This window comes from Paramormyrops kingsleyae, chromosome 12 (assembly GCF_048594095.1).
Source record: "Paramormyrops kingsleyae isolate MSU_618 chromosome 12, PKINGS_0.4, whole genome shotgun sequence".
Taxonomy (NCBI): domain Eukaryota; kingdom Metazoa; phylum Chordata; class Actinopteri; order Osteoglossiformes; family Mormyridae; genus Paramormyrops; species Paramormyrops kingsleyae.
In genome coordinates this window covers 6,857,121-6,884,235 of record NC_132808.1, presented here as the reverse complement: position 1 = coordinate 6,884,235, position 27,115 = coordinate 6,857,121, and the positions used below count along the sequence as shown (strand labels likewise).

The window sequence follows — 27,115 nt, the reverse complement described above, 5'->3', positions numbered from 1 at the left end:
TGGACTATATCTGACTCCAGCTGACTAACCAGTGTGTGTTCAGAGACTGCTGTTTGTTTATATGGAGACATGGCTCAGCAATGGCGTCCTGGACAACAGAATACAGCTATCTGGCTTGCTAGCGTTCCATTCAGTTGGAATCGAAGCTCTGTCTAAGACATAATGGGGGGGCTTATGTGTCTACATCAACACAGAATGGTGTAGGAATGCTGTCCTGGTCTCTAGTTACTGCAATGCACTGCAGGAGTTTATGACTGTTAGATGCAGACCATTTTATTCACCACACCAATTCACTACCATGCTCATTGTCGCGGTATACATCCCAGCCAGTGGTAATGCCGACAATGTGCTGGCTGAACTTTATGGAGCCATCAGCGTGCTCCAAAACACAAACCCAGATGGACTGTTTATTGTAGCCGGTGATTTCAAGCACAGAAATCTCAAGTCAGTTCTCCCTAAATTTCATCAGTATGTGGACTTAGCAACCAGAGGACAAACCAGACAACATTCCTGGTCTTGTGGTCAGTGAATGTGCAGACCAGCTGGCAGATGTCCTCACAGACATCTTCAATATCTCTCTGAGCACCACTGTCGTTCCAATATGCTTCAAAGCCTCCACCATCATCCCCATGCCAAAGAAGTCTCCATTGTCCTGCCTCAATGATTATGGTGCATTCGTTTTTCTCTTGGAAGTTGAGTGATGTGGTACATCACTGTATGATTGTATGTATCATCATGTCCGACAATCTCCCGTTCGAGCTACCACATCTCGGAACAAACATGGCTGCCTCTATGAACACGCAGCTGTGTGTTGTTGCTTTATATTTTAGCAACTATAACTATAGTAACTATAACTTTTCTTCTGTAAATAAGTGTTTCCAGGGGCGCCGTAAGGGGGAGGAAAGCTAGGACGATTCCAAGGGCCCCTGAGTGAAAGGGGCCCTAAAAAATTGGGAAAATAACTGGATTGGTTTGGACTGGGGGGCCTAATATGATATGCTTTCATGGGGCCCAAAATCTCTAGCAACGCCCCTGAGTGTTTCTACTAACTTGACTGAGAGAGCTCTGCACAAGAATTCCAAAATGCCTGGAATGTTGGTTTTATGCACAAATGACACTGTTGACTGTATATGCCACCATGCTGAAATTATGTCACAGTGGAAACTCGGACAAGAAAATTCTGCCCGACATCAACGTCATAAAAGAGGTGTGTTTCCGTCGGGAAGTGACGTTTTTCGTGACGTTTCGTGATGTTTTCATCCGAGTTCCGACTAAGAGAGAAATAATCGAACGCAGGATTACTGTCCCGTCACACTCACAGCCTTCATCATCAAGTGCTTCGAGAGGCTCATCATGAAGTACATAAAATCACAGCTGCCTCCTTCACTAGGGGCAGGAGGTGCAACGGGCTCCTGCAGTTTGTGTATCATCCCAACCGCTCAACAGAAGATGGCCATCACTGCCATCCTTCATCTGGCCCTCACTCACCTGGACAAAAAAGACACTTATGTGAGAATTCTGTTCATAGATTTCAGTTCAGCATTCAACACAATCATTCCTCAACATCTGATAGGAAAGCTGAGACTACTGTACTTGAACACCTCCCTCTGCAACTGGATCCTGGACTTTTTGACTGGGAGACCACAGTCAGTCAGGATGAGCAGAAACATCTCCGGTACCACCAGGCTGAGCATAGGAGCCCCTAGGACTGTGTGCTCAGCCCTCTGGTGTTCACGATGATGACCCACGACTGTGCAGTAATGCACAGCTCAAACCACACCATGAAGTTCACTGATGATACAACTGTGGTGGGTCTGATCAGTGGGAATAATGAGGTGGCGAAAGAGGAGATGCAACGGCTAATGGACTGGTGTGGAACCAGCAACCTGTCTCTGGATGTGAACAAGACAATGGAGATGGTTGTTGACTTCAGTAGGGCATGCTGTGACCACTCTCCACTGAACATCAACGGATTGCCAGTGGAGGTTGTCTAGAGCACCATGTTTCTTGGTGTTCAAATCATGGAGAACCTCATGTGGACCCTCAACAGCAGCTCCAGCGCTTGCTTGAGCTTGCGTTGAAAGATTTCAGGAGCCGGACTGATTCCCATAGGCATTCGAAGCCAATTATAATGACTAAACGGAGTGGCGAATGTTGTCACATAACTGGACTTCTCTTCCAGCTTGACATGCCAAAATCTACTTTTAACATCACACACTGTAAACACTTTGGGTTTGGACAGGTCTGGTAGTATGTCTTCAATGGTCGGTAATGGGAAATGGTTACGCTTTAATGCCTTGTTTAAAGGCCTTGGATCAATGCATACTCTTAACTTCCCATTTGCTTTTTGTACAACGGCCATTCCGTTGATCCACTCTGAGCTGCAGTCTACTGTTGTGATGATTTCTCTGCATTGTAGGTCCTGCAACTCATCCTTCAGTGATTTCATCAGAGCGACTGGCACCTATCTCTTTGGCAGTTGCACTGGTTTAACTGAGCTGTCAATTTCAATCGTGTATTCTCCCTCTAGGCAACCATCACCTCTGAAAACATCAGCATACTCTGGCTGTAGCTGTCCGATTGTCCACTGGCCCCTCCTTGGGTTCTCTGTAGTCACTATAGTGTCTATTGTCAAAATGTCTTCAATGTGTATTTTTTATCAATTTCATCTCTTTTTCCAAGCAGAGGCACTGCACAGTCCTTGTCCACCACCTGGAACTCTAATATGTATAGTTTCTGATTTCTTGGGTTTCTTAATTTTATTTAACATTTTCCCAATGGCTTTAGTTTGCTTTTGCAGTACCAGTACGCTATTTGTGTTTTCTAGAATTGTGTTTGGATCCAGCAGATTGATAGGGATAATATTGCAAGAAGCCCCACAATCAATTTGGAAGTTCACAATATCTTTTCCTAGGAGCACGCCTCCAAAAAGCTGAGTGTAATTCATTTTGTCAGTCACTGCACTCACAATTCTCAGTGATACAGAGAATTTCTTCATACTGCTCACTCTCACATTGAAGCACATTGTGTACATGTTTCTTTTCCCTTTGTTTCCGGCTTGCATTACACTTTACTGGGAAATGGTTCTCTTTGCCGCACTTTTTGCACTTCATACCATATGCCGGGCATTTCTGTTTATTTTTTGCATGCCATTTCCTGCAAAACGTGCAGTTCACTGTATTGCTAGATTGTTCCTGGCACACTGTGCCTTTAACTGCATGCACCTCCTCCATCATCGGTCTGGATATGGCTTTAATGTTTTCCCGCAACACCTCAGCCGCTCTGCACAGATGTACGCATGTGTCCAGCGTTATATTCTTCTTGCAGAGCAATGTCTCTCTCATGGCTGTATTGTTGCTCCCACACACAATCCGTCCTCGGATGAGCGAGTCCCTTAATGTACCGAAGTTGCATCTTTTGGTTAACGATTTTAGTTCTGTAACGTTGTGGAAAGGAAATTGGACATTGGTAGGCCCAGGAGGGGAGGCATAGTGGGTCTGTTATGTCTTAGGCCTTAGGCAAGAAGAGATTGTTCTGAATTCTGTGTGTACTCGCTTCATGATAGTTGCCTGCGGTTGGTTCCACAGACCCTGAAGAGAGATCTGACCTTGGTTGCTCAAATGAGGTAATCAATTTTAATTAAACGCTGGCACATACACGCACACTACTAACATACAGCCGATCTCTCTCCCTCTAAATGGAATAACAACAGATATCAAACAAAAGTTCCTATTGTTACACCTACAGCGCAAATATTAAGTATTACTGGAGGAAATAGCTCCGATGTCATTAGCTACTTTTTCCTCTGTAGATTATAGTGTAACTAACTACTATATTAAAACAGTGGCTTGACTGTAGCTTAGCTACTTTTAATCATAAGTAGTTGTAGCTTGAAAAGCTACCCTTTAAAAGTAACTTCATCAACACCAATCACCAAAGTTTATTGCTAAAAGCCCCACTGCAATAGCCCAAAGATATATTGCCTTACACCGAAGAGAGTCATATTTTGAACACCGCTGCATCAGTAAAATTTGTGTAAATTTCTTTTTTGATGTCTTCTAAATAAAGCTTAAAACTTCGTATTCTGGCTCTGCTGGAGAGTGGTTGAGTTCAGAAGATCCTACACAAGCAACTTTCAGAGCTGTATCCAAACCTGTTTCTTTCACAGGGTCTTTAAAATACTTGATTGAATTAGATTTTTTTGTTAAAAGTATTATTTAAAACCCTTTAAAAAAATCATACAATGAAATTCTAAATACAAAAAGGGATTTCTGAATCTCTGAATCTAAACAGGTACGATACCCTTTTGATCTCCATGGAAGTCGCTCTGCTGCAGCCGCCCACAGGAAGGCTGCACCCATCATGAAGGGGATGGGGGAAAGGCTTCAGGAGCCTCCTTCCTGGAAGAGTCAAAACCGTCGGAGAGATAATAGGGTCAAGCCTGTTGGGGATCGGGGCTGGTCTGGTGCTGAGGCGTCGCCTGTTGCATGGTGGCACTTGGGTCCCAGTTTGAGGTGGCCAATACAGATAGGGGCATGGAACGTCTTATCTCTCTGGCAAGATGACCATCTTCCTCTGCTGTAAGGGGAGCCTCATAAACTCCACATTTCGGTGGTGGCACTCTCTGAGGTACGCAGACTGGGGAGTGGCCAGTTCTCTGTAGGTGAGTATATCGACTTTTGGTTTGGTCACTCTGATGGCTGCCATACTCAGCGAGTAGCTGTTGCTGTGGTGAATCGGCTCCACCCAATGGTGTCTGATGTCACTCCTTTCAACAAGCGTATTATGAGACTCAGGCTAAGACACTCCTTCAGTGTCTCTCTTGTCTCAGTGTATGCTCCAATCACAGTGAATGATGTCTTGTTGAGGGAGACACCATGTCCCTGTGAGCTTTGAGGGCTCTGAGGGTAGATAAGGAGGCGTTTGTTAGACGAATGTGTGAGCAGGTGACACACCATCTGTGGTCTAGTGACCCACGTCCTGCTTACAGAAGAATCACAGCATTATGCATGTCTGAATCTGTTCCTCAGAGACTTGCAGTCAGGGTGGGTGATGGAACGGTCCTTAAGGATGAGCTGCTTTGAGCAGTTGTTTAAACCTGACCCTCTAGCTAGGACGTTGGACATCTTTGGGTCCATGGATCTCGAGGCTGATCCTCCAATCACTTGTGAGCTGCCCATTCTGACTGAGATTGCACGGGTGTTGAATCAGCTGGGGGTGGGGAAGGTTGCAGGGATCTGTCGTATCCGGGCTGAACTTCTTCAGGTGGGTGGTAAGGCTGTTCTCCTGGTATTACAGGAAAACTTTCTTCCATTTGGGAGTCATGCGTCATCCCAACTGATTGGAAAACAGGACTTGTAGTCCCTATCTGGAAAGGGAAGGGTGATTGCCTGGATTGTGGCATCTATAGGGGGATAACACTGCTCTCAGTCCCGGGTTAGGTCCTTGCTAGGGTCATCCTTAATAGGATCCGTGATCACTTGCTCGCTTGTCAGCGACCGGAGTAGTCTGGTTTTATGCCTAAGAAGTCTACCATCGACCGCATCCTGGCACTGAGGGTTCTCATTGATTTTCATAAAGTGTTTAACTCAGTTGATCGAGTTGCCCTGTGGAACATCCTGAGACTTTGCTGGATCCCCCCGAAGTTGCTGGATGTCATGGCCGGCCTACACACTGGTACTGTGACTGCTGTGCAGAGTGGAGGGAGAACCTCCGCGTTCTTCCCAGTTGGTTATGGGGTTCGCCAGGGGTGAATTTTTGGTCCTACTCTGTTCAATGCTTGTATGGACCGGGTGTTGGGCAGGGTTGTGGGGTCCAGCAGTTGTGGGGCATCCGTTGGTGAAAAAAGATTTACTGATCTTGACTTTGCAGACGATGCTGTGATCTTGGTGGAGTCAATGGAGGCTTTGATCAGGGCTCTCGAGAGACTGAGAGAGGTGTCTGGGATTGTGGGTGTCCTAGATAAAGACCAAGATCCAGGTTCTTAATAACTTCTTAGGCACGGCCATCAGTAGTGTGTCTGTCTGCCGGGACAATGTTGACTTTGTCAAGAGATTTACTTACCTTGGGCATTCATGTCTTTGGTGACTCTTCCTTATGAAGTCTGCAGATGGATTGGGAGAGCATGGGGGGTCATGAGGTCACTGGAAAGGGGTGTGTGGCATTCCTGATATCTTTGCAAGAGGATGAAGGTCCAAGTCTTTAGAGTCCTGGTGCTCTCCAGTGAGCTGAGATGAAGACTGGACTCCTTCAGTACTGTGTCTCTTTGGAGAATTCTTGGATACCACTGGTTTGACTTTGTGTTGAATGAGTGGTTGCCAGTGGAGTCCCGAATGAGGAAAATGATCTGCATTGTGAGGGAGTGTCAGTTACGGCACTACGGCCATGTGGCCCTGAGGGCGATCCGGCTTGCAGGATCCTCATTGCTGGGGACCTGAGCAGCTGGACCAGGCCAAGGGGACACCCCCATAACACCTGGCTGCAGCAAATGGATGTCCATTTCTGGAGTTTGGGACTGGAGCATGTGTCTGCCTGGGGGGTTGCCAGCCGGGATCCCGAGGAGTTTCGCCATGTGGTGGGTGCGGCAACGCGCTGGATCAGCACATGCTCCCCAACCTGACCTGACCTGACCTGAGTTGACGATATTGACAGTGTCACCCAAATTATTTTGCAGAATTTTCTGCTTTCTTTTCAAATCACCTATAATTCTGTGAAGGAATCCATAATCAGAAAGACACAGTAACCTAATTATACTGATCTGTTTGCTGCTTTTGGTCTTTTGAAATATGGCAGGTTCAATAACTACTTCAGTTTTAAAAACATACCAAAGCCCGGCCACCATTTATTACTGAAAAAAATACATTTAGTATAAAAAAATATGCAATAGGCTTTCATCTACCCTTTTCCATGTTTCTCTTATATGCTAATTATTTGCCTAAGGAATGCTGAATGTCTTTCTAATAATCATATTTCAGATGATCATAATTCAGCTGCATCATCAGATGACGTACTTGCCAGGGAGGTGCGCTCTGCGGTCACTCGTAAGGACAGTATGCCCTTTTTAAAATAGCACCTTGTCCTTCCAAATGTGTCATCTCATACCCCTTTATTGATTTGTGGTTTCTTCTGCTTCTCTGGAAGCCTGATCTGGGTGCCTTTTTCTTATAATCACTTACATTTACGTTGCAGTTTTTTTTTACGTTTTTAATGTTTTTTAAAAAGCAGGGTCTGTCAGTCCCGGGTGAAACTGGAAACTGGGGGTTAATGAATCAAGGGCGGCAGGGCCCAACACTGAAATCGCTCTGGACTTGAACTGATGTGCAAACCAGCAGAGCTACACTCCCACATATATAATGTGTGTGTATATATATATATATATATATTATATTATATATATATAATATAATTTTATAACTACATTTTATATGTAAGATAAAACACATATTATCCTCTGAAGATATATTTGTTGCTTGAGTTCAATGTGACATCATTTTTATCAGGGCTAAAGTATTTTATTATATATATATATTTGTATATTTTTGGTACAATATCTGGATGCTATACAAAGACAGTAATTGACTAAATCCAGTGAACAAAGGTGGTTCCTTAACTGCCCTGTGAGAGTTCTTGGTGTACAGCCTCACCAAAAATAAACACTGTGTAAGGCTTCCCTGTCTCTCTCATGTGTAGGAATTTAGGTTTTGCGCTGTATGAATTGAAAGCTCAGGCCCCCTTTTTTAGCCAGGGACAGAGATCAAGTGTATTATCTTTCATGAAAATTCCTTTTCTGCCTTTAATGGTTTCCTGAGGTGTTAATGTAGCAGGGATGTTTGGATAGTTCATGCAAAGTCAGAATGTGATGTCACTTTTCGCCTGACCCCCGGAATGCCTTTCAGTTCCGTAGATGTGCATGTCTGCATCTGAAAATAGCTCAAACCACACTAATACTCCAGCAAGAGCCCTACTTTCCATCTTGCCTTTTGCCTCCTGAAAGTGGAATCAGACTTGGATTAAACCTCGAGAGGAACCCCAAAGCATGTAAAGGAAAAAGGGGGAATGTTCGGGTTTTAGGAACAAATGCTGCTTTCTTCAAATACGTGGGGCTTGAGAGACACTTCATGGCTGGTAAGACTGTTTTCTTCTGCCGCCTCAGTATGGTACTGCGTGACTGTCTGGCATGTACTTTGATCCAGCACTGAAAGTCAGCATTCCAAGAGGCGAATTTGAGGCTTGTGGCTAAAAACTGAAAAACAAGAAATCAGTTGAACCTGAGATAGTAATAGTGATATACTGCATCCCTCATCTAATCATTTACTGAACTTGATTATATCTGTTCATATAATTTTAGTAGTTTGCTGAAAGCTTTTTATATCACATAGATTCAGCTATGTGAGATTCATTTATTTATTTTTGGTGTTACCTAAAATATTTCATGTGCTGTGATTTCTGTAATCTGAGTAAGACATCCATCAAGACTGTTCTTTTAATGAAAAACAACCTTTAAAAAAACCTTTCACTTTTCATGAGTGTCTTGAAGGTTGACCTTCGAATCAGAATACAAGCATCACACAATCTCAAAATGTCAACAAAGCAAAGACACACACACACACACACAGAAGTTTGTAATTATATCTTTGTGGGGACTCTCCATTCATTTATATGGGGAAAACTCCCAACATGACAACCTTAACCCCTACCCAGCCTTAACCTTACCCGTAAGTAACCAGACAAAATACAAGAATTTTGGCATTATTAGTTTTTTGATAGCATTCACAGATCTTTGTGGGGACCTGAAAAAATGGTCCCCACAACGTCAAAATAAGTTTTTATTACATTGTGGGGGACATTTGGTCCCCATAATGTGATATAAACATAATCCACACACGCACACACACACGCACACACACACACACACACACACACACACAATCTTATGCATATATTTAGTTGGTGTATAAATGGCACTTATATTTACACTGGTATTTAATATTGGCAAGCAGTCATTACCACTATGCCCAAAGACTGCGAAAACATGTTGACAGGTAATTAATTTTTTCGCCCATATTTTCTAAGATGTGACAATAAGTCTATTTCCCCCCCAGTCAAAGGGAGATACCTGAGGTAACGTGTCCAGCTATTTCTTGGTTTCTATAATTTGGGGGAGGGAGCTTCTTACAGTTATATTAAAGTGCGTAAATACTTCTTCACTGACAAAGCTGCTATGTGTAAAGCATGTGTTGAAGTGGAAAACTTGTCAGGGGCTATGCAGATGGTGACAGGGCTTACAGCGGTCCATAAAGAACCACAGCACTAACCGTCTGTCACTTCGGAGCTGCTACACAGGTTACCGTGAGCGATCGCACCATGAGAGTCCTTCTGAGGGCACATCAGGCTAAAGCATGCCTTGTGAAAGCATCACTATGGTGCAGTCACTTTGAAAATATTTATTGTATGTCATAACGGTTGTAATTTTACACATGGATGTTATGCCTGTTACATCAAATATATCCACAACCCTAACTAATTACTGAAGGTTCCATTCGACAGTGTGTTTGGTGGAGTGTCAGAAGATTTCAAGTTCACCCAGAAACTGATTTTTATTTTTACAGTTCTGTTCCTCACCGATTGGCACTGGAAAAATTAAGCAAATCAATATAATTTGGCCAAAACTGGCACCTTCTCTATGTGGATTTCTACTGTACACAGCTATTGGATTTGTGGTAAAAGTTTGAAGACTGGCACTGTTTCTGATCAACCAGTCACAGAATAAGAATGAACAAATCAATCAATTAGAAAGTGAGAAATAAATCGATTAATCACATGGATACAAAGCAATGTTACCAATTTAATACAAAGAAGCAGCTCATTAATACCCTGAGCATTTTACATCTATGACCCACCCTTGCAGTCATGCAGGCTTGGTGCTAAAATCAAAGAGCTTGAGAAGGCGCTTATCCCATTCATGTGGGGGTGTAGCAAAAGTGTTCATGGGACCTGAAAAAGGTGGCCTTTGTAAGACCTGCACTACCTCACTGTTTCAGTACCCTAACCCAACTGTGACGCAGAATAATAAAATAACCACTGTGGTGCTTTCATTCTGCCATATCTGAAACAAGCTGTGACTCCTTCTTTTCTTGCTGTAACCTAAACAGTTACTTGAGTCATTTTGCTTTAAAAAAAACTGTGACGCACATCACTCTGCTGCATCTTAAATAAATGGTGGCTCAGTTCAGTGTGCTCTCTCCTAAACCACGGCTGCTCTTCCTTTCTGCAACCAAGTCACTGCATTGTTTGTTGTGCTGGAACCCACTGCAACACCATATTTTACACACTGCACTTGTTTGTCAGTAAAGCAGAGCAGTAAATCATGACGGCTGATGTAGACAAGCTCAGCTGTCTAGAAATGCACTGGACTGCAGCTGAAATTTCTGCTGGAATTTTACTAATAAATTCCTCTGGGGTTTCTCTTCTAGGGTTTCTGAGCACACTAAGCATTTCCACAAGCTCAGCAATAAAGATGGACGAGAGAAGAACCACTAATACCAATAATAATAATCCCACATCAAACAGCACCCTTCTGTCTCAGCAGTGCATGATGGGGAGGGGAGGGGGGGGGCTGGCCAAATGACTAATGAAACTCATAACAACAGGTGTAATTATTCTGACAAGATAGACAGGAAATCGACTTATCAATTAATTTTGAGAGTCACTGAGCTTTGTGGGCATTGACGTGGCAAGCCAGCGGCATCCTGTGTTTTATTAGAAGTTGGCAGCTAAATTTTTGAAAACATAACATTCGAAAATCATCTAGGATCTTATAAATAATCAGCTTATCTGTCACCAACCATTAGTGTCAACGAAGAGTTAAATAACTAAATAAATGCCCCCTTATGCCTTTTTAGCCATTCAGTCTACTTTCCATGGAGAGACTGGGGGCTTTGATAGGAAAGTACAGGACCCAGGTCTCAGACTCCCTTGATGGAATGTCAGGCCATCGAAAGGCATTTACTCACACACACAATCAGCTACAATACTCTACCAGTCCATTACAGGATATTCACTCACGCACACAATCAGGTACAATACTCTACGAGTCCATCGTAGGATATTCACTCACACACCACAATCAAGCAATATGGAGTGTTTTGAAACACCTGAATGTGTTTGGATTGAGCCAGGATACCCATGCGAATGTGGAGATATTGTCACAAGTACCCTGACATGCAGGGCCGTGGGGGGAATTTAGACCCCAAAAATGTAAGGCTTCAGTGAGTCAAATGACAGATTTTAAAAGGCCAAGGTTCCTGTGTCTACAGGGCCTTGATTACACTCCTCATCTGCCCTACTGTCCTGTCACCACAGCTCAGCTGCCGTGAAACACGATAGCATAATTTCACCCACATTTATTGTTGACAGCTTATTATGACTTGTGATGTACTGGCATGTGAATGTAACCAAGAATGAGAGGATTATGTGTTTTGTACATTTATAAGGAGTGATGCCTGAAGATTTATTAGTCTGAGTTATATTAACTCTGTACTGTGCTAGTGGTTTGGCATAAAGAAAAGGAATAAATCACATTTCTTATATACATTGCTGGCATTGTCAAGAAATATACTAGTTCGAACAAAGCTTGTTTGGATTTAAATGCCATTCATATTTTTTCCCCATTTTCTGCATTAACCTGTAATATACTGCCCCTTGTAACAATACAAGGTTTTAAAGGAGGATTACTGCTTATATTTCAGAAACTGGTTGATGATTTGCATGTAGCTGGCAATGCTGACTTACCTGCCAAATGCAGTAATGAACTGTGTTATTTTGATAATTAACAACAGTAAACAGATAGTGTAAAGAGTAACTAATAATGGAACAGTTATATTACAACAAATGAGTTAATTAGGAATTAATGTTTCCCAGCCAAAATGGAAATTAAATTACTATATGTTCTATATAGAAATACAAAAATTAACATCAGTTTCTCAGTGTTTGTATATTTTCATATTTTATATAAGAACTGTGTAAGACATTGTATCTCTTCACTAACTGCCTAGCTATCCTCAATTGGATTAGACCAGTGGTACTCAACCCGGTCCTTTGGGATCCCCCAGACTGTCCATGTTTTTGCTCTCTCCCAGCTCACTGCAAGACAAACCACATTTTTGCTTCCAGCTGGGAGGGAGCAAAAACTTGGACCGTCCTTGGGGTCCCAAAGGACCAGGTTGACCAAACACTGGATTGGACCCTCTTCACCTTGCCAAGGTATGGCTTCAGGCATAGCTAGATTCACTGTATTATAGAAAATCAGCAAATAACTCTTAGGTACAAGGTTGGAGAATCACCATCCACACTCACACAATCTCACACCACGGGCAACTTAGAGAAACCAGTTCACCTAAATGTACAATATTGTGCAAAAGTTTTAGATAGTCAATGAAAATTGTGTTTAAATTATGTTAATATTGGTGTAAAACATACATTATGTCTGTCAAACTGTATCAGCTTAGCAATTTCAAAACCACTCCTAATGTCACCCCAGTATTGCAGTAATCATCCAATGTTTTTTTTGGATGGACCACTTACCCCTCCTTGTTTGGCTAATCAATATCTCAGCGAGTTATTTAACTAATTGAGTTAATTAATTATTTGAACTGGTTGTGTAATTTAATAAATACATGTAATGTCTGAGGTGCCCCTGGGGAGAGGTTTGGGAACTGAAGCCGCGTTCATCTAGCCATCCAGAATATCAGTCACTTTTTGGAGAACAGAAGAAATTATTGTTAATTTTTATTATTGTTATGGTTAACTTGCCTATCTTCAAATATTAAATTATCTTTTTTCTGAGCAAATATACACATACAACCCAGATAAATAGCCTTCAACATTTTCTTTGGCTGCCTAAGACTTTTGCACAGTGCTGTATGTTTTCGGACTGTGGGGGGTGGAGTCCTGCACAAGATGGGGAGTACGTGCAATGTCCAGACACCCAGACGCTCATCAATCATCTTTGCATCCACCTTCTGTCCGCTTATCCTAGTCAGGGTTGTAGGGGGGGCCTGGAGAATGACTTATAAACAATGTAATGTAATTAAATATCAGTAAATAATTCTACACATACTATTGTTTAAAAAAGCTTAATGACTATGCTGAAATCCTGTAGTTAAAAGTATGTGGACACCCATATTAATTAGCGGAATTGGTATCTGCATACCTTTGGCCATACAGTGCACATGTATAAACTGTACTTGCTTGAAACTGCAGAGTGCAGGCAACGTGTCAGCTGTTTGCACATTAACATTGTTATCATTCTCTGCCCAGTCATTATGAACACTGATGAAAGATGCTCACCCACTCCAGAATACATGTCCTTGGGTTTGCCCACCCACCAGAATTAATTTTGCAGTAACAGACAGTATTTCTTTGTTTTGAGTTGTGAGTTCTTGGTGGGCCAACATCATATGTTACATGTCAGTTGGGCTCCTAATTTCCAGTCCACAAATTTAATGCAAGACCTGAGTCATTCCATTATACTGTAAAAGCACTATGATCGCTGCATGTTCAACACCTTGGTTGTTTGTGTGGAGTTTGATTGTTCTCTCCATGTGTATGTGAGCTTCAGATTCCTTCAGCAGATTAATGAGATTATGTGAACTGATATCCGTAAATTGCCCATTGTGTCTGTGTGCATTGTAACAGCTAAGCCGCTGCATCATGTCTTATTACGCATCCTTAAAAGAGCTATTCTTCACATTAAGATATATTACTGCGGTGAGAGATGTGGCAGGGCCTTGATGTTTCAAGGGAAGGCCGAGGTCTTGCTGTGTGAGTGTGTAAGGGAGACTGGAAGCATGGTTAAGTGAGCAAATTTGTATCTTGTTGACCCACCATTTCATAAGACACCTTCCTTCCTCCAAAATTCCATTTATCTGTCTGCTGTTAAGAAGAACCAAGTTTTTCCAAAGACTGCTAAACACAACCAGTCAATGAAAGGGTTGAAGCTGCTACAAATATTGTATCAAATCACTTCTCCCATACTAATGAATGTCCTTAAAACTGCTTAATGCTGTCACTCAATAATTACAACAGGGATGGGAGAAGTTGTACACAGCAGGTAGTGTTTGAATTACTTTCCTGATTAAAAAATGTTTACAAGGCTAGCAGATATTTTTTTCTTTCATAAATTTAACAATGTGTACATATTGATTTACCCCCCATTCAGGATGCATCAGGGTATGTGTTAGGATCCGTGTCGGGCGAGCAAGCAGGAAGCGGGGAATCGAGCCGACTGAGATCCAGAATACGGGTTTTTTAATAGGAAAAGAATGAAATACACAGACCACACGGTACAAACGTCAATGACGGACCTGGGGAAACAGACTTGAACGCGGACTAATATACACAGGACAAACCGAAGATAACAGGCAACAGGTGATTACAATCTCCTTGGCTGTGGCTCAGCGGCACGCCTGTGATCGTATGGTCATAGCCTCAGATTGCGTTTTCCTTGGCTGTGGCTCAGCGGCACGCCTGTGATCGGATGGTCATAGCCTCAGATTGCGTTCTCCTTGGCTGTGGCTCAGCGGCACGCCTGTGATCGGATGGACATAGGCTCAGTTTGCGTTCTCCTTGGCTGTGGCTCAGCGGCACGCCTGTGATCGGATGGACATAGCCTCAGATTGCGTTCTCCTTGGCTGTGGCTCAGCGGCACGCCTGTGATCGGATGGACATAGCCTCAGATTGCGTTCTCCTTGGCTGTGGCTCAGCGGCACGCCTGTGATCGGATGGACATAGGCTCAGTTTGCGTTCTCCTTGACTGTGGCTCAGCGGCACGCCTGTGATCGGATGGACATAGGCTCAGTTTGCGTTCTCCTTGGCTGTGGCTGGTTACCGGACTCACTGCCAGTCGCAGCACCTTTCACACCTACAGGATTTGGAGTCGCTGGCAGGTCCAGATATTTAGCTTGCTAGATATCTGACGGGCATCTGTGACACATCGGTGACTCCGTCGGGTCACGTTGTGAACATGTTGTCACCCCCCATGATCCTGGACAGGGTGAACATTTTCAGAAAATGAATATATATATATGATGAAATATATGTATATATATATATATATATATATATATATATATATACACATGCACACACATATACTGTATGTGTGTGTGTATTTTTTCATTATTTGAGCCTGAGGAACAATTCAAAGGGTTTAAATCAGTGTTTCTCAACCCAGTCCTCAGCGAACCCCAGCCAGTCCACGCACCTGTACCAGCTATTCGGTGTTCCTGATTGGCTGGGAGCTGGGAGGGAGCAAAAACGTGGACTGGCTGGGGTTCGCTGAGGACTGGGTTGAGAAACACTGGTTTAAATGCAGATGGTGTGCTCATTGACAGAGACACACACAGAAGGTAGGCAGAGAACACAGGGTGCTGCCCTTTGATTTACCTGGCTTAGCAGTGCAATGCATCATATGTTGTGCTTCTCTGTTTTAACTTTTAAAGCACGCTGTCTGTTTTCAGGTGTTCCAGTAAATCATCATTACTTGATTATTTCATTGTAGTGTTTGTTCATTAATGTGCATTGTCTCAAATAAAAAAATAAAAAAATAAAAAATAAATCTACTGTGACTGAGAAGCACTTTGCAAGTTATGGGAAATGCTAAAGTGCTAAAGACATTGAATGTTTTTTAAATAATAATAATTATTAGGGGCTGTCAAAATTTACGGGTTAACGCGGATTAATCCATCATCATGATTAATCTGATATTTTTTTTTTAACACAATTAACCCATCTGCAGCGCAGAATGACTCAAAATCCCTGAAATGTCTCTGGCAACCCATTTCGGGCAGTTTTGGTGCGTTCCATTTGCCCTGGGAAGTGGGAACTCGTATTCCGAGTCGGATTCCGGAGTTTTGAAGCCGGAAGTGACGATACGCGCGCTCCCGTTTCTCGGACATCCGAGAAATATCTCGGAGCAGCACAGGGGATCCCCAGTTTAGAATCCAAGGTGGCTGCGTCTTTTATCAATAGAAGGGAAAGTTGTAGTTTTATACTGTTTAAGCACTACTTCTCATTTGTGGCTCATTAAATCGGTCGCACACACTGTACCATCCAGCTTATTTGTGGACGTGTTGCTACGGAGTTTTATACGTAAAGCACCGCACGTAATGTGTTATCAACTGATATTGATAACAATGGCAATTAACCGGGCTAGAATTGGATTTCATGCTTAGTCGGATTATTTGTCAATTTTACGGTAGTTCGGGCTAATTGTAAGTGAACGAAGATAAACACCATGGGTGAGTTTCCCGAAGCGTTCTTAACGCTACGTCGTTCTTAAGTTGTGTGTTAAAAGATAGAACTAACGAACGACGTACTGTAGCGTTAAGAAGGCTTTGGGAAACTCACCCCATTTAAACTGAGGTACCTTAAATACGATAAGTTGTCCGGCTAAACAAAAAATCTTGCTTTTTGATATGGGTCCATGGTATTGCACTTCTGTGGCAGATGGAATGCATCTGACTCGTGTTCAAGATGTTCAATAAACATGTTGAGTGCATATATATTCCCTTTTTTCTTGAGTCTGTTTGCTCATGCAAAATGAAATGCGATTAATATGGATTAAAAATGAATGATATTTAATCGTGATTAATCGAAATTAGTCCACAGTAACCATGTGATTAATCTGATAAAAAAATTCATAGTTTGGCAGCACTAATTATTATTATTATTATTATTATTATTATTATTGTTGTTGTTGTTGTTGTATAGGTACTGGATCTTACTCATCAGACATAGATGTGCTTTATGGGCATTTCCTAAATTGGAATCCAGCCCAGATGGTAAAATGACTCCAATTCCGATTTTCATTTCTGCGAAATTCTGTGCAGATGTGTGGAAGCCCCACAGCTTTAGTGACGGGCGACCGAACGGGGAGAGAAACAGCTGCTCACTTCCTGTTGGAGGCCCCCAAAGCGTCAGTCCCCGCCTTCCAGACCGGAGGTCTCCAGCCCTGGTTGGTCCATGCATTCTGAATTTATTTGGTAGCTATCGTAAATTACACTAAATAGTGTCTAAAGAATAATATTTAAGTTACCCACTGATTAGCTTGGATTTTTATGATTTTGCAGTTGAATGAAATCAAAATCCACAACTGATTTTTATCAATATAGGATGCTTTCATTTTGACTGTCGTTTCACCAAAAGTCACTTATACCATATGTTTGTGCTGTTTTATCTGTTGTTTGTTTGGATTCTGTGGCTTAATTTTTGGGTCTCTAAGGCCAAAAGTTCGCCGCCTTCTCAGCAGCAAACTTCAAAGCTTAAATTAGAGAACATGTAGTACAGGTTGCCTATTTGTAGACGTTATGATGAGTGCAGTCCCTTATACTGGGACCAAACGGCAAGCCCAGAAAGGCAGGGCAGTGCCCCTCCCAGCCCCTGCTCCTGCCCCACTCAGCATCCTTGCTCTAATTCACCCTTCACTTCCTGTTTTCGCTTGCAGCTTCAGGTCTTGCTGATGTACAGACAGCCATCCTGCAGGTGAACTGTGCTCAGTTACAGGTCCCCAGTTACTATCCCCTGATTTGTGTGCCCTTTCCCCCACACCTTACTCTACTTTACTAAACCTAAATACATCAAGACTTTACAAATATTTAAAATCTGGGAAATGTACAGAAGATGGAATTAGAAAAGAGAACTCATTACCCTGAGCTAAGGAAACACTGTGTTAAGCTACCTCATTACTTTGCATTACATTTTCTGAAGGTATGTCTAATTAATGCTTTTGTTATTGGTTGGATTATTTTTTAATAACGCTCAAGGGAATTTTTCCCAGACCACACTGTATTCCTCTGGGGGCTGTGCTGAGTCCAGCCATAGAACAATTAAGGATGTTAAGAGGCTTGGAATTCTTATTGAACAGTGATTGAAAGAATTGAAAGAGTTTTTGTCCAAAACATCTACCTAGTTTTTAACACAAGGAGTAGTTATACCACAATAAAAAATACACATCATCAAAGAAATGACAAAAATACTTAAAAGTTATTCAAAACAATCCTTTTGCTATCTAATATTCTTTAGCTTTAGTGAATGGTTTCAGGAATGTTGTATAGTAAATGACAAATATGCTTGTTTGTCTGTATTGCACCCTCATTAGTCAAAAAGGATGTATTAGTCATACGCTGTTGTCTTTCCTGAATTATTTAGGCTACAGGTGATTACATTTAATTGAAGGTAAATTACCCCTTTTTAAAGCATAGCTGTAAAAATCGCTTTTAGTATCTTTATTTTATTGAATCCTTTATATTTAATGAAGCACCGTGGGACTCAAGAGCAGAAAGATTTGCTAAATCTATTATGTAATTCTGTTTAATCATTTACCAAGCAGTGAAGTACACTTTATTCATTCATTTTCTAACCTAAATAATGACACTGTTTATTAATCCCATTGTGTCCTTTGTGTTTTTGTAAAGAACATCTTAACAGAATATACTTGTTTGTAGTTTCCCCCGTTTTATAAAACTCTTAAACTAGTTATGTCCCTGTTATCTCAGACCATCAATACCACATTATTTTAGTATATTAATGATGTTAACAGTGTCTCCCAACACTTTGTGTCTTGGGTGGCGATTGTGCATCTAATAAATGGAGGTCTGACGGTTATAATTCATTCTTCCAGGGCCAAATGACTGTGAATGGAACCAAAGGTGATGCTAACACACGACCAGATCATTTGCAGAGGTCCTTCTCCCCTGTTGGTCGCATCCCCTCTCCACCTGTTTTCAGCCAGCAGATGACTGCCCTTCAGAAAACCAGACCAACAGGTGAGTCAGAATATTGCTGGAGAACCATCACGAACTGGTTTGCTTAACCATCAATGGGATTTTTTTTCTGCCAAAGGTTATACTAACATAAATAAACAGTGTGTCTAAACAGTGTGTGTGATTTAACAATATTAGATTGTGAACGATTAAAACACCTCTACGATTTGCCTTTACGGAGAGATTGTTGAGGTCATGCTACGGTGCACATTCAGTCAGTTGCAGTTCTATGGCTCAGACACGCATCTGAAGCTGTTTTGTTAGCCAAATCCATTTCGACACACCAATAAACCCGTAATACATAGCAAACAGTAAGTAGTGCCTTGGATTTCTTCTTCTCTCCTTGTCATGCCCTTGTCCCATCATGTCAATGTGCAATATGCAACACATTTCCTATTTGGTGAAGCAGTGGCATGGTCCGTAAAAAGAATTAGACATCAGTAATACGGAACAAATGCGCAAATAGTTATCTGCAAAATTTGCAAGGATAAGGTTCTCATGCTCGATGGCAACAAAACAAACCTTTTTAACCACCAAAACACCCAAAAGAGTATTCTGAGTATGTCTTCTTGGATTTGTTACCTTATGGCTACATTTTTTAAACAGAGGAATTAGTTTGGCTGTGCTGTTCAGTAACTTGAAACATGAAACCAACATGAAAAAGAATTGTGATAAGATCGTGGATCACGATCCTGCCTGTAAAAAAATCATTCCATATGTACGTACATCTGTACAATTGTGTCCTATTGTTATTTTCTGACATTAATATATATTTAATTATGATTCTGTGAAAGAATTTTGTTTTAAAAATATTAAAAATTGCTTTTACCTGATGTTCTTTTAAATAACCTCACCTTCGTGCACTTCTTTGATTTCTAGAAATTATTAAATGTTTTGCCTCATCTAAATTTGATGTGGCGTGATTAGGTAAATTCCACTGTATACTTAAGCCCTAGATTTTTACAGTCTAAAACTTTAAGAATGGTATATGTCAGCATAGTTCAGGGGATTGATGAGTATTAATGGGTTAAAAACGGCAACCCTGTCACTGCACTTATGTGTGGAAGTGCTGAGGTCCAAGAAATGTTCTGCTTTCTAAAACAGGTCTGCATCTCTAATTCCACTCCATACCCGAATAAGAGTAACTGTAAATCTCCCTGACAGAGGGCTTTAGCTGAAAAACAGTATGAGTGTGTAAGCTTTCCTTCAGTCTCAGGATGACCACCACAGTCGTTTCTGGGAGACCATGGATTACCCAGATCAACTGAAGAGCTTCTAGGGCCAAGGGGGGGTATTTGTTTGTCTAACAGGGCTAGAGGCCTAGTCTTAATCTGGCCTGATTGAAGAAGCTGGCAGTCACATGACTAAACCTGGACAATGTCTATAACATATACAATATTCTAATTGTTAAAAATCAGGATATCAAAAATATCAAATCATCCAACACCCCTCCACCTTTAAAACACACACACAAACACCTGGTACCTACATCATCAACTGTTTATGTAGTCAGTTTAGGTCAATAGTCATAGTTCTACATTCAGTGTATATTAGGGCTGTCAATTTATAAAAAAAAAAAAAAAACTAATTCATCTCACATTTTGCAGTGAATTAATTGTGATTAATCGTGGTTAATAATTTGGTTTTCTTCTTTAGACTAAAGCTTGTTATAATGCATATTTACCAAATTAATCAGTTGTAATTGTTGTAATTCATATAATTTACCAATTAATCACCAAATTAATGTAGAATAATCACAAAGAACATATGATTCAGATAGAACAATGGAGTGGGTCATAAATGACAACAAAAAAGTGTCTCTTGTAATCACTTTTATGGTTTATATGGTTGCCCCATAATGCACTGTGTGACGATGTTGTTAGTTGCATTGAGTTAATTAATTTTGTTAAATATTTTGATCGAAACAGTTAATACGTTAATTTTGATAGCCCTAATTTATACATAAGTAAATAAATACATTTAGCACAAAGATTCTGCTAGAAGTCTACAAGGAATTTTACGTAAAACTGGCATAACAGATGTTGCACCAATTGTCATAGCCAGCTACTTGTGGTAGAATTTGTAGCTAGGCTATCAAAGCTGTTGGCAATTTCCTTATTTTTAAATGGAATTAACAGTGGTAAACACTTGTCTTATTTGACCATCCATATACAGTAAGTTGACAAGCTCATAATTCCTACAAGAAGTTGCACTTGAATGGCTGATATTCAAGTGCAAGTAGAAGTTGGTGATGATGAACACACTATTACTGCAATGTGCGATGTTTGTGAAATGCTGCACTATGGCAAACATGTTCTTTTGCATTGGAAATGTAGGCTGAACTGAAAGCCACATCATCAATCCTTTTTTAATTTTGCTTTGTACAGTATGTAGTCTACACCTACTTCCCCAACAAAGGCGATGATTGCCGATCAGTCACTGGCCCCTGGTTACTTGTCTGTTATTGCTGATTACAGATAATAGTTAAACCACACAAGCCTACATGACACTCTCCTTACACTCCATTTCCATCAAAGCTGTAGAAACCCAGAAGTCCAACTCTCCAGACAATGGAAAAGGGAGAGCCACCAGTACGGGTACCATGGATGAAGATGAAGTTCCCACCACGGCCAGAATGGAGAGACCATCGCAACCACCTCCATTAACTGCTACTGTATGCTTTCTATGTCCATTTCTGGCACCTTTCAATTACAGTGCTTGCTATCTAGATTTTTCATCATGTATGATAGTCATAAAAAATTGAACATGACAGATGTGCCTAGAGGCTTGTTTTCTCACATCCGTCAGCACAGATTTAGTTGGTCCTTCTGGTGAGATGTTAGATGTTCATCCAGTTGCAGGATGAATATGGTTTCACATTGTATGGCTACACAAGTGAAATCTAAAGGGCAAAGTATGACTATACAGAAAAGTAAGCCTGAATATTGTGACCAGTACAGTTTACTAGTACAATATAACCTATGATTCAATTTTTGTCAGATTATATTCTACACAAAATGAATCAATATTTTATTTTTTACATTTAAATAGCATTTTCCAAATGTAATATCTGATGAACAACTAATAAGTTTTTCATTGCATATTGTTTAAAACATCTGACATCAAACCCATGCTTATGGAATATTCAAAACAAAACTAACCAGGCAACATGGACAGAGAATGGTTTGCTCTTTTAACTTTTGTGTGTCTTTTATGCAGTCAGACTGCATGATAATAAGTGTGAAGGGGCAAATAATACCCTATGATGACAAAAAAACGTTTGACCTGTACCATAGTTGTAATGTGAATGGTGAGTGTTCCATGAGTAACTATGTAAATAGTCACAGATTAGTCCGAGGTCAAAACTACTGTGGATTCATCTGAGCAATGAACTTCTTATTCATATAGTGAGCTTTTATTTACATTACAAGTAAGCTGCTGAGATCTCTTATTGACCTGCCAACACTCCTCCTCAATTCTCATTCTTCTTAATTTTTGTCAAGCCTAACCAAGGCCAACATCTCAGAAAGTAAAAAAAAAAACAGTTATTTTAGGACGAGATGTTTATGGTCTTTAGGTGGCTGTATGTAAAGGTCCTGGTTGGCGTTTTGCTGCAGTGTTAATCTGACATGGCCATGCTGTTCTGTATGTATGAATGAAAGTTCTGTGCATGTTTGTTCAAATTTAAGACTGCAGACAAACCGAAGCACTGGTATAAAACCATGTTCCAGGACAGTCACAAGCCTGAAAGTCAAGGTGAGTCAGGCGCAGTCCACACAAGTACCTATGACAGACGTACCACACATACTGTATTTAGCAATTTACATACTTAACGTTTCATATGGATATTCATATTCTGGTGTATGTATGTGTTTATATATTTCAGTCCTTTTTGAAAGTATCACGTAGGGGGTTGCATTCTGCCTGTTGTGTACAATCATAATAAAGGTATTAAATTCTGTTCTGTAGGAGAGAAAATTAGAAGGATGAATAAGGATAAGTGGTGACAAGAAGGTTCTTTATTTGTTTTGTATATCATAATTCTGGCAAATTGCTAAATGATATATTCTTATAAAAACTGCCGTTTTGTCAGGGAATTGGTCCTGAGACTGGACTCTTCACAAGATGGGAATGTGACACACACATTGGTTTTGCTTCATTCCAGATGTCCCACCCAGCCTGGCTGAGTCCCGTCTCACACCTGAAAGCAAAGCTTGCTGGTCACAGTCTAAAAACAAGTCAGACACCACGGCTGCCTCGGGCGTGCGTTCGCCATCTGTGACACCTCAGAAGAAGGAAGGGGGCGGCGCTCGAGCCACATCTGAACCGTAAGGCATGGCGGGCATTAGCCAGGTCCTAACTGGATACTGGACGGGCATTATCCAGGCACTGGCCGGGTAATGGACGGGCATTGGCTAGGCACCGGCTGGGTATTGGACGGGCATTGACTAGGCACAGGCCAGGTATTGGACGGGCATTGGCTAGGCACAGGCCGGGTATTGGACGGGCATTGGCTAGGCACAGGCCGGGTATTGGACGGGCATTGGCTAGGCACAGGCCAGGTATTGGACGGGCATTGGCTAGGCACAGGCCAGGTATTGGACGGGCATTGGCTAGGCACAGGCCAGGTATTGGACAGGCATTGGCTAGGCACAGGCCAGGTATTGGACGGGCATTGGCTAGGCACAGGCCAGGTATTCGACGGGCATTGGCTAGGCACAGGACAGGTATTGGACGGGCATTGGCTAGGCACAGGCCAGGTATTGGACGGGCATTGGCTAGGCACAGGCCAGGTATTGGATGGGCATTGGCTAGGCACAGGCCAGGTATTGGAAGGGCATTGGCTAGGCACAGACCAGGTATTGGACGGGCATTGGCTAGGCACAGGCCAGGTACTAGCTGGATATTGGGCAAGGATTGACCTTTTTTACAGCACATCATTCTACAAAAAAGCTCTTTTGATGTTTGTTATATGCATTTTCTGGGTATCTGGGCAACGACATCTAGTTAATACTTTTTAATTCTGTATACTTTTGGGATAATCAGAATATGGCAGAATATTAATGGACTTACTTTTGACTTTGAACTTAATCTTATTTTTCTATGTCCTTCTTTTGAAATTAGTAAGAAATGGAGACCTCCGGACAAGAAGGTGGACACTTGGAAATATACTGCTGAACCTAGTAGTGTGAACCAGAGAGAACCAGAGAAGTCCTCACCTTTAGAGCAGGAGGAACCTGTGAGTGTGCTTCTCAGAGACTGACATTCTGCAATTAAAACTCGTCAGTCAGTTCTCTAGCCAGATCCTTTACAAAAGATATTAAAATCAATATCCTTAATTGCATTTCCTGAAACGAACTTCAGAGCTTCTGGCTCGGTGGACGGCACTGTTAGTTCACACCCCCAGGGTTGGGAGGGGGGGAGAATCTGAACTGCACTGCATGTTTGCAGGAGTTTGCATGGGTTTCCAGTGACTGCTCTTTTCTCCCCTGATTTAAAAGACAGCCAGTGTCCAACACCAAAAAACTTTGATTTTACATTTTACATTTTACAAGCATCTCACACTCCTGTCAAACCACCCTGATACACAGATCTCCGCTCTGCATCTTCTGACGTCCATTCTGAAGTCCAAAAAGTTTGACTGCCTTCTGCATGGTCTTTTGGTAAAACTTTACTTGAAGGAGCACATGTAACTAAGTACCTCAGTTACTACTCAAGTACAAATCATGATTAGATATAGGAACTGCATGAAATACATGAACCATTATGATTAATGATGAATGAACATGGGATCAGTATGTAACTAACATGTATACTTACGTGTTAGTTACATTAAGTAAGAATGTACTACTACATAATTTGTGCCCCTTAAGTAAAGTGGTACCCATCTTTCTCCCCCTCTGCTCCCCCATTTCACCTCTCTAGGCACACGACACACGTACAGATGACACAGATCTGGAAGACGAACCCTGGGTTAAATTCTTTTCAGAACTGGAATTTGGACGCCCGGTAAGTAAAGCAAGTGCACCCAGCTGCAGCCTGGAGAATGTGGTGAGGTATACATGGGGCAGGACTATGTAGCCCCGCCCACAAGCGTATTCATTGGCTCAGCTAACTTTCAGTGCTAATAATCTGCTAATAATCTTGGCTCAGTTTGCCAGAGAACATGAACAACCAGAGAGAGAAAGAAAGCCCTGAGCTCCAATGCATGCTGTTGTTTTGAGTGGTATTATGATGGACCGTTTGGTTTGTTCATTCTTTTTAAGTTCGGGGTTCTGCTCTAAAGAGGAAAAGCCTGCTTGGCAGATGCATTAAACAAAAAAATGAATAAAATTATGTATCCAACAGTATATATAATTAGAACTTGAATTTCTTAAAAGTCGAACCAACCAGATTCAGAAAAATTTACCTAGAGCTCGATCTGAATCTCAGAAGTCAAACCGTAAACGCCAACCTAAGATAACTTGTAAGCGCGGGGAAACTCGGCACGTCTCTCAGCAGAAACATAGGGTAACACTTCAGTCTTTCGCATTCGCTGTGATAGCATCGTGCATGTTTACACTAACTGAATACATATATTTAGACAGTAAAATACATTTAGACAATGATAGACAGTAACAGTAATTATTATTATATAATAAAATACATTTAAAAATAAAGATTTGTTATTAATTATTTTAATATTTATAATAAACCATTAATACATTTAATTATAATAATATTGTTGTGCCGAGCGGGAACGGAACGGAGACAAAGGCGCAGACGTCAGGGTATCGGGGAATACGGGGTTTAATTACAGGTAAGGCAGGCAAAACGCAGACGGACAATACATTGACCGGACTGGGGAAACAAACTGAAACGCGGATGAAATACAGAGGGCTAATGACAACAACCAGAAACAGCTGATCACACGGGGATTCCACATGGGGTTAACGAGGGGGCGTGGCACACGGAAGAACCGGACGATCGGGGCAGGACACATTGGTTTTTTTTTTTTTTTACTTTACACATTGTTTGGATACATTTATTTTCTTACTTTACTTTTGACTGTTTTGATAAATGTGCTTAGATGTGTTTAGTACAGTATATGCTCTTCTTGTTTTATCCAGTTCATTTTGTGTTTTAATGCTAAAAAAAAAACATATTTAGGTGTAATTTTTTGGGGACGGGAACCAATTAATTGATTTTCCATTATTCCTTATGGGGAAAATTCGATCAGAACTCGAACTTTTTAGGATTCAATCCGGAGTTTTGAATGGATTAAATTCGAGTTCTGAGGTACCACTGTATCCGTGCGCGCCGCCATCTTGAGGTCAATGATGTTGAAATGTTAAAATTATGTTAAATAAGGACTTACAAACAATTCAAATCACGAACGGCCGTTTTGAACGTATCTCGTTCGTAAGTAGAGGAGCGTCTGTACTGAGATCTTATAAACATAATTCACATTAATAATACATTAGTGGGACATTAACATTTTGAAAAGGGCATAATTTTCCGCAATGAAAAATGCTGTATTACTGGATATTTACATAAACTAAGTTTAAGGAAGTTCCATTCATAATCTAACCACTAATTTCTTTTTCAGCATTTTGGTGCTTTGTTTCCGGGTGAGCATGTGCCTGTGTTTGGGTCTGCCCTCCATATCGCTAACCATTTAACTCTCTCCACATGTCCCTACCCATGATGCCACTGACTTTCCCCTCCACTGCAACAACGTCTCCTTTTGTTTTGCTGTGTCTGAACAAAGCCTCCTAAAAAACATTTGGATTACAGCTCAGAAAATCCTCCCCAGGGCCTCTCAGAGGTAACTGACGGCACCCCAGGCCCCCACAACTGTCAGTCATTGCCTTTGCAGGTACCACAGTAAAGCCAGAAGAAATCAGAGAATTCTGCAGAATTCTGGATTTCCAGGAGGCCAATGAATTATCAGTAATAAAACTCTCAAGTTTACCAGTAGTAGGTTACTATTTATGATGTGAGTGATGAGTTTTAAAAGAATTAAATGTATTTTCTGGAGAGTATAACCCAAAGGCCTTGAAAAACAAAACATCACGTTCTTTTTTTACTAGAAAAAAATGCTTTGATTTGGGGAGGGAAGACTCACTCAGATTTTCATTTGCCGTATTCTAAGTCAGATTGAGAATGCCAGGATGATCTTGACTAAGTGATATAAGATTGGATAAACATTTCTGATAATAACATTTTATGTCATCATGGCAGTAGAGTAGCCAGTTTAGCGAAACTAAAAGGAACAGGCAACAAATATGTTGCAAGAAATGCTGATTGACCAC

At 41.3% G+C, this 27,115-nt stretch overlaps 1 protein-coding gene across 8 annotated transcripts in view; it reads left to right on the top strand.

The window, feature by feature from the left end:
• The first annotated feature begins 7,919 nt into the window (after positions 1-7,919).
• LOC111837739 (sorbin and SH3 domain-containing protein 1-like) overlaps positions 7,920-27,115 on the top strand; it is a 36,784-nt gene continuing 17,588 nt past the window's right edge. For 3 of the 8 annotated variants that reach the window (XM_023800055.2, XM_023800052.2, XM_023800051.2), the window contains exons 1-10: positions 7,920-8,124; positions 12,138-12,261; positions 16,890-17,014; positions 18,680-18,824; positions 21,359-21,495; positions 22,511-22,577; positions 22,987-23,149; positions 23,946-24,060; positions 24,747-24,830; positions 26,572-26,628. In XM_023800055.2, coding sequence (XP_023655823.2) covers positions 8,077-8,124; positions 12,138-12,261; positions 16,890-17,014; positions 18,680-18,824; positions 21,359-21,495; positions 22,511-22,577; positions 22,987-23,149; positions 23,946-24,060; positions 24,747-24,830; positions 26,572-26,628 — 1,065 coding nt within the window. In that variant the 5' untranslated portion in view covers positions 7,920-8,076. Of the gene's footprint in view, positions 8,125-9,014; positions 9,042-12,137; positions 12,262-14,340; positions 14,428-16,889; positions 17,015-18,679; positions 18,825-21,358; positions 21,496-22,510; positions 22,578-22,986; positions 23,150-23,945; positions 24,061-24,746; positions 24,831-26,571; positions 26,629-27,115 lie in introns of those variants that run through there. The other 5 variants (XM_023800054.2, XM_072718550.1, XM_023800053.2 and 2 more) reach the window with 5 other exon arrangements.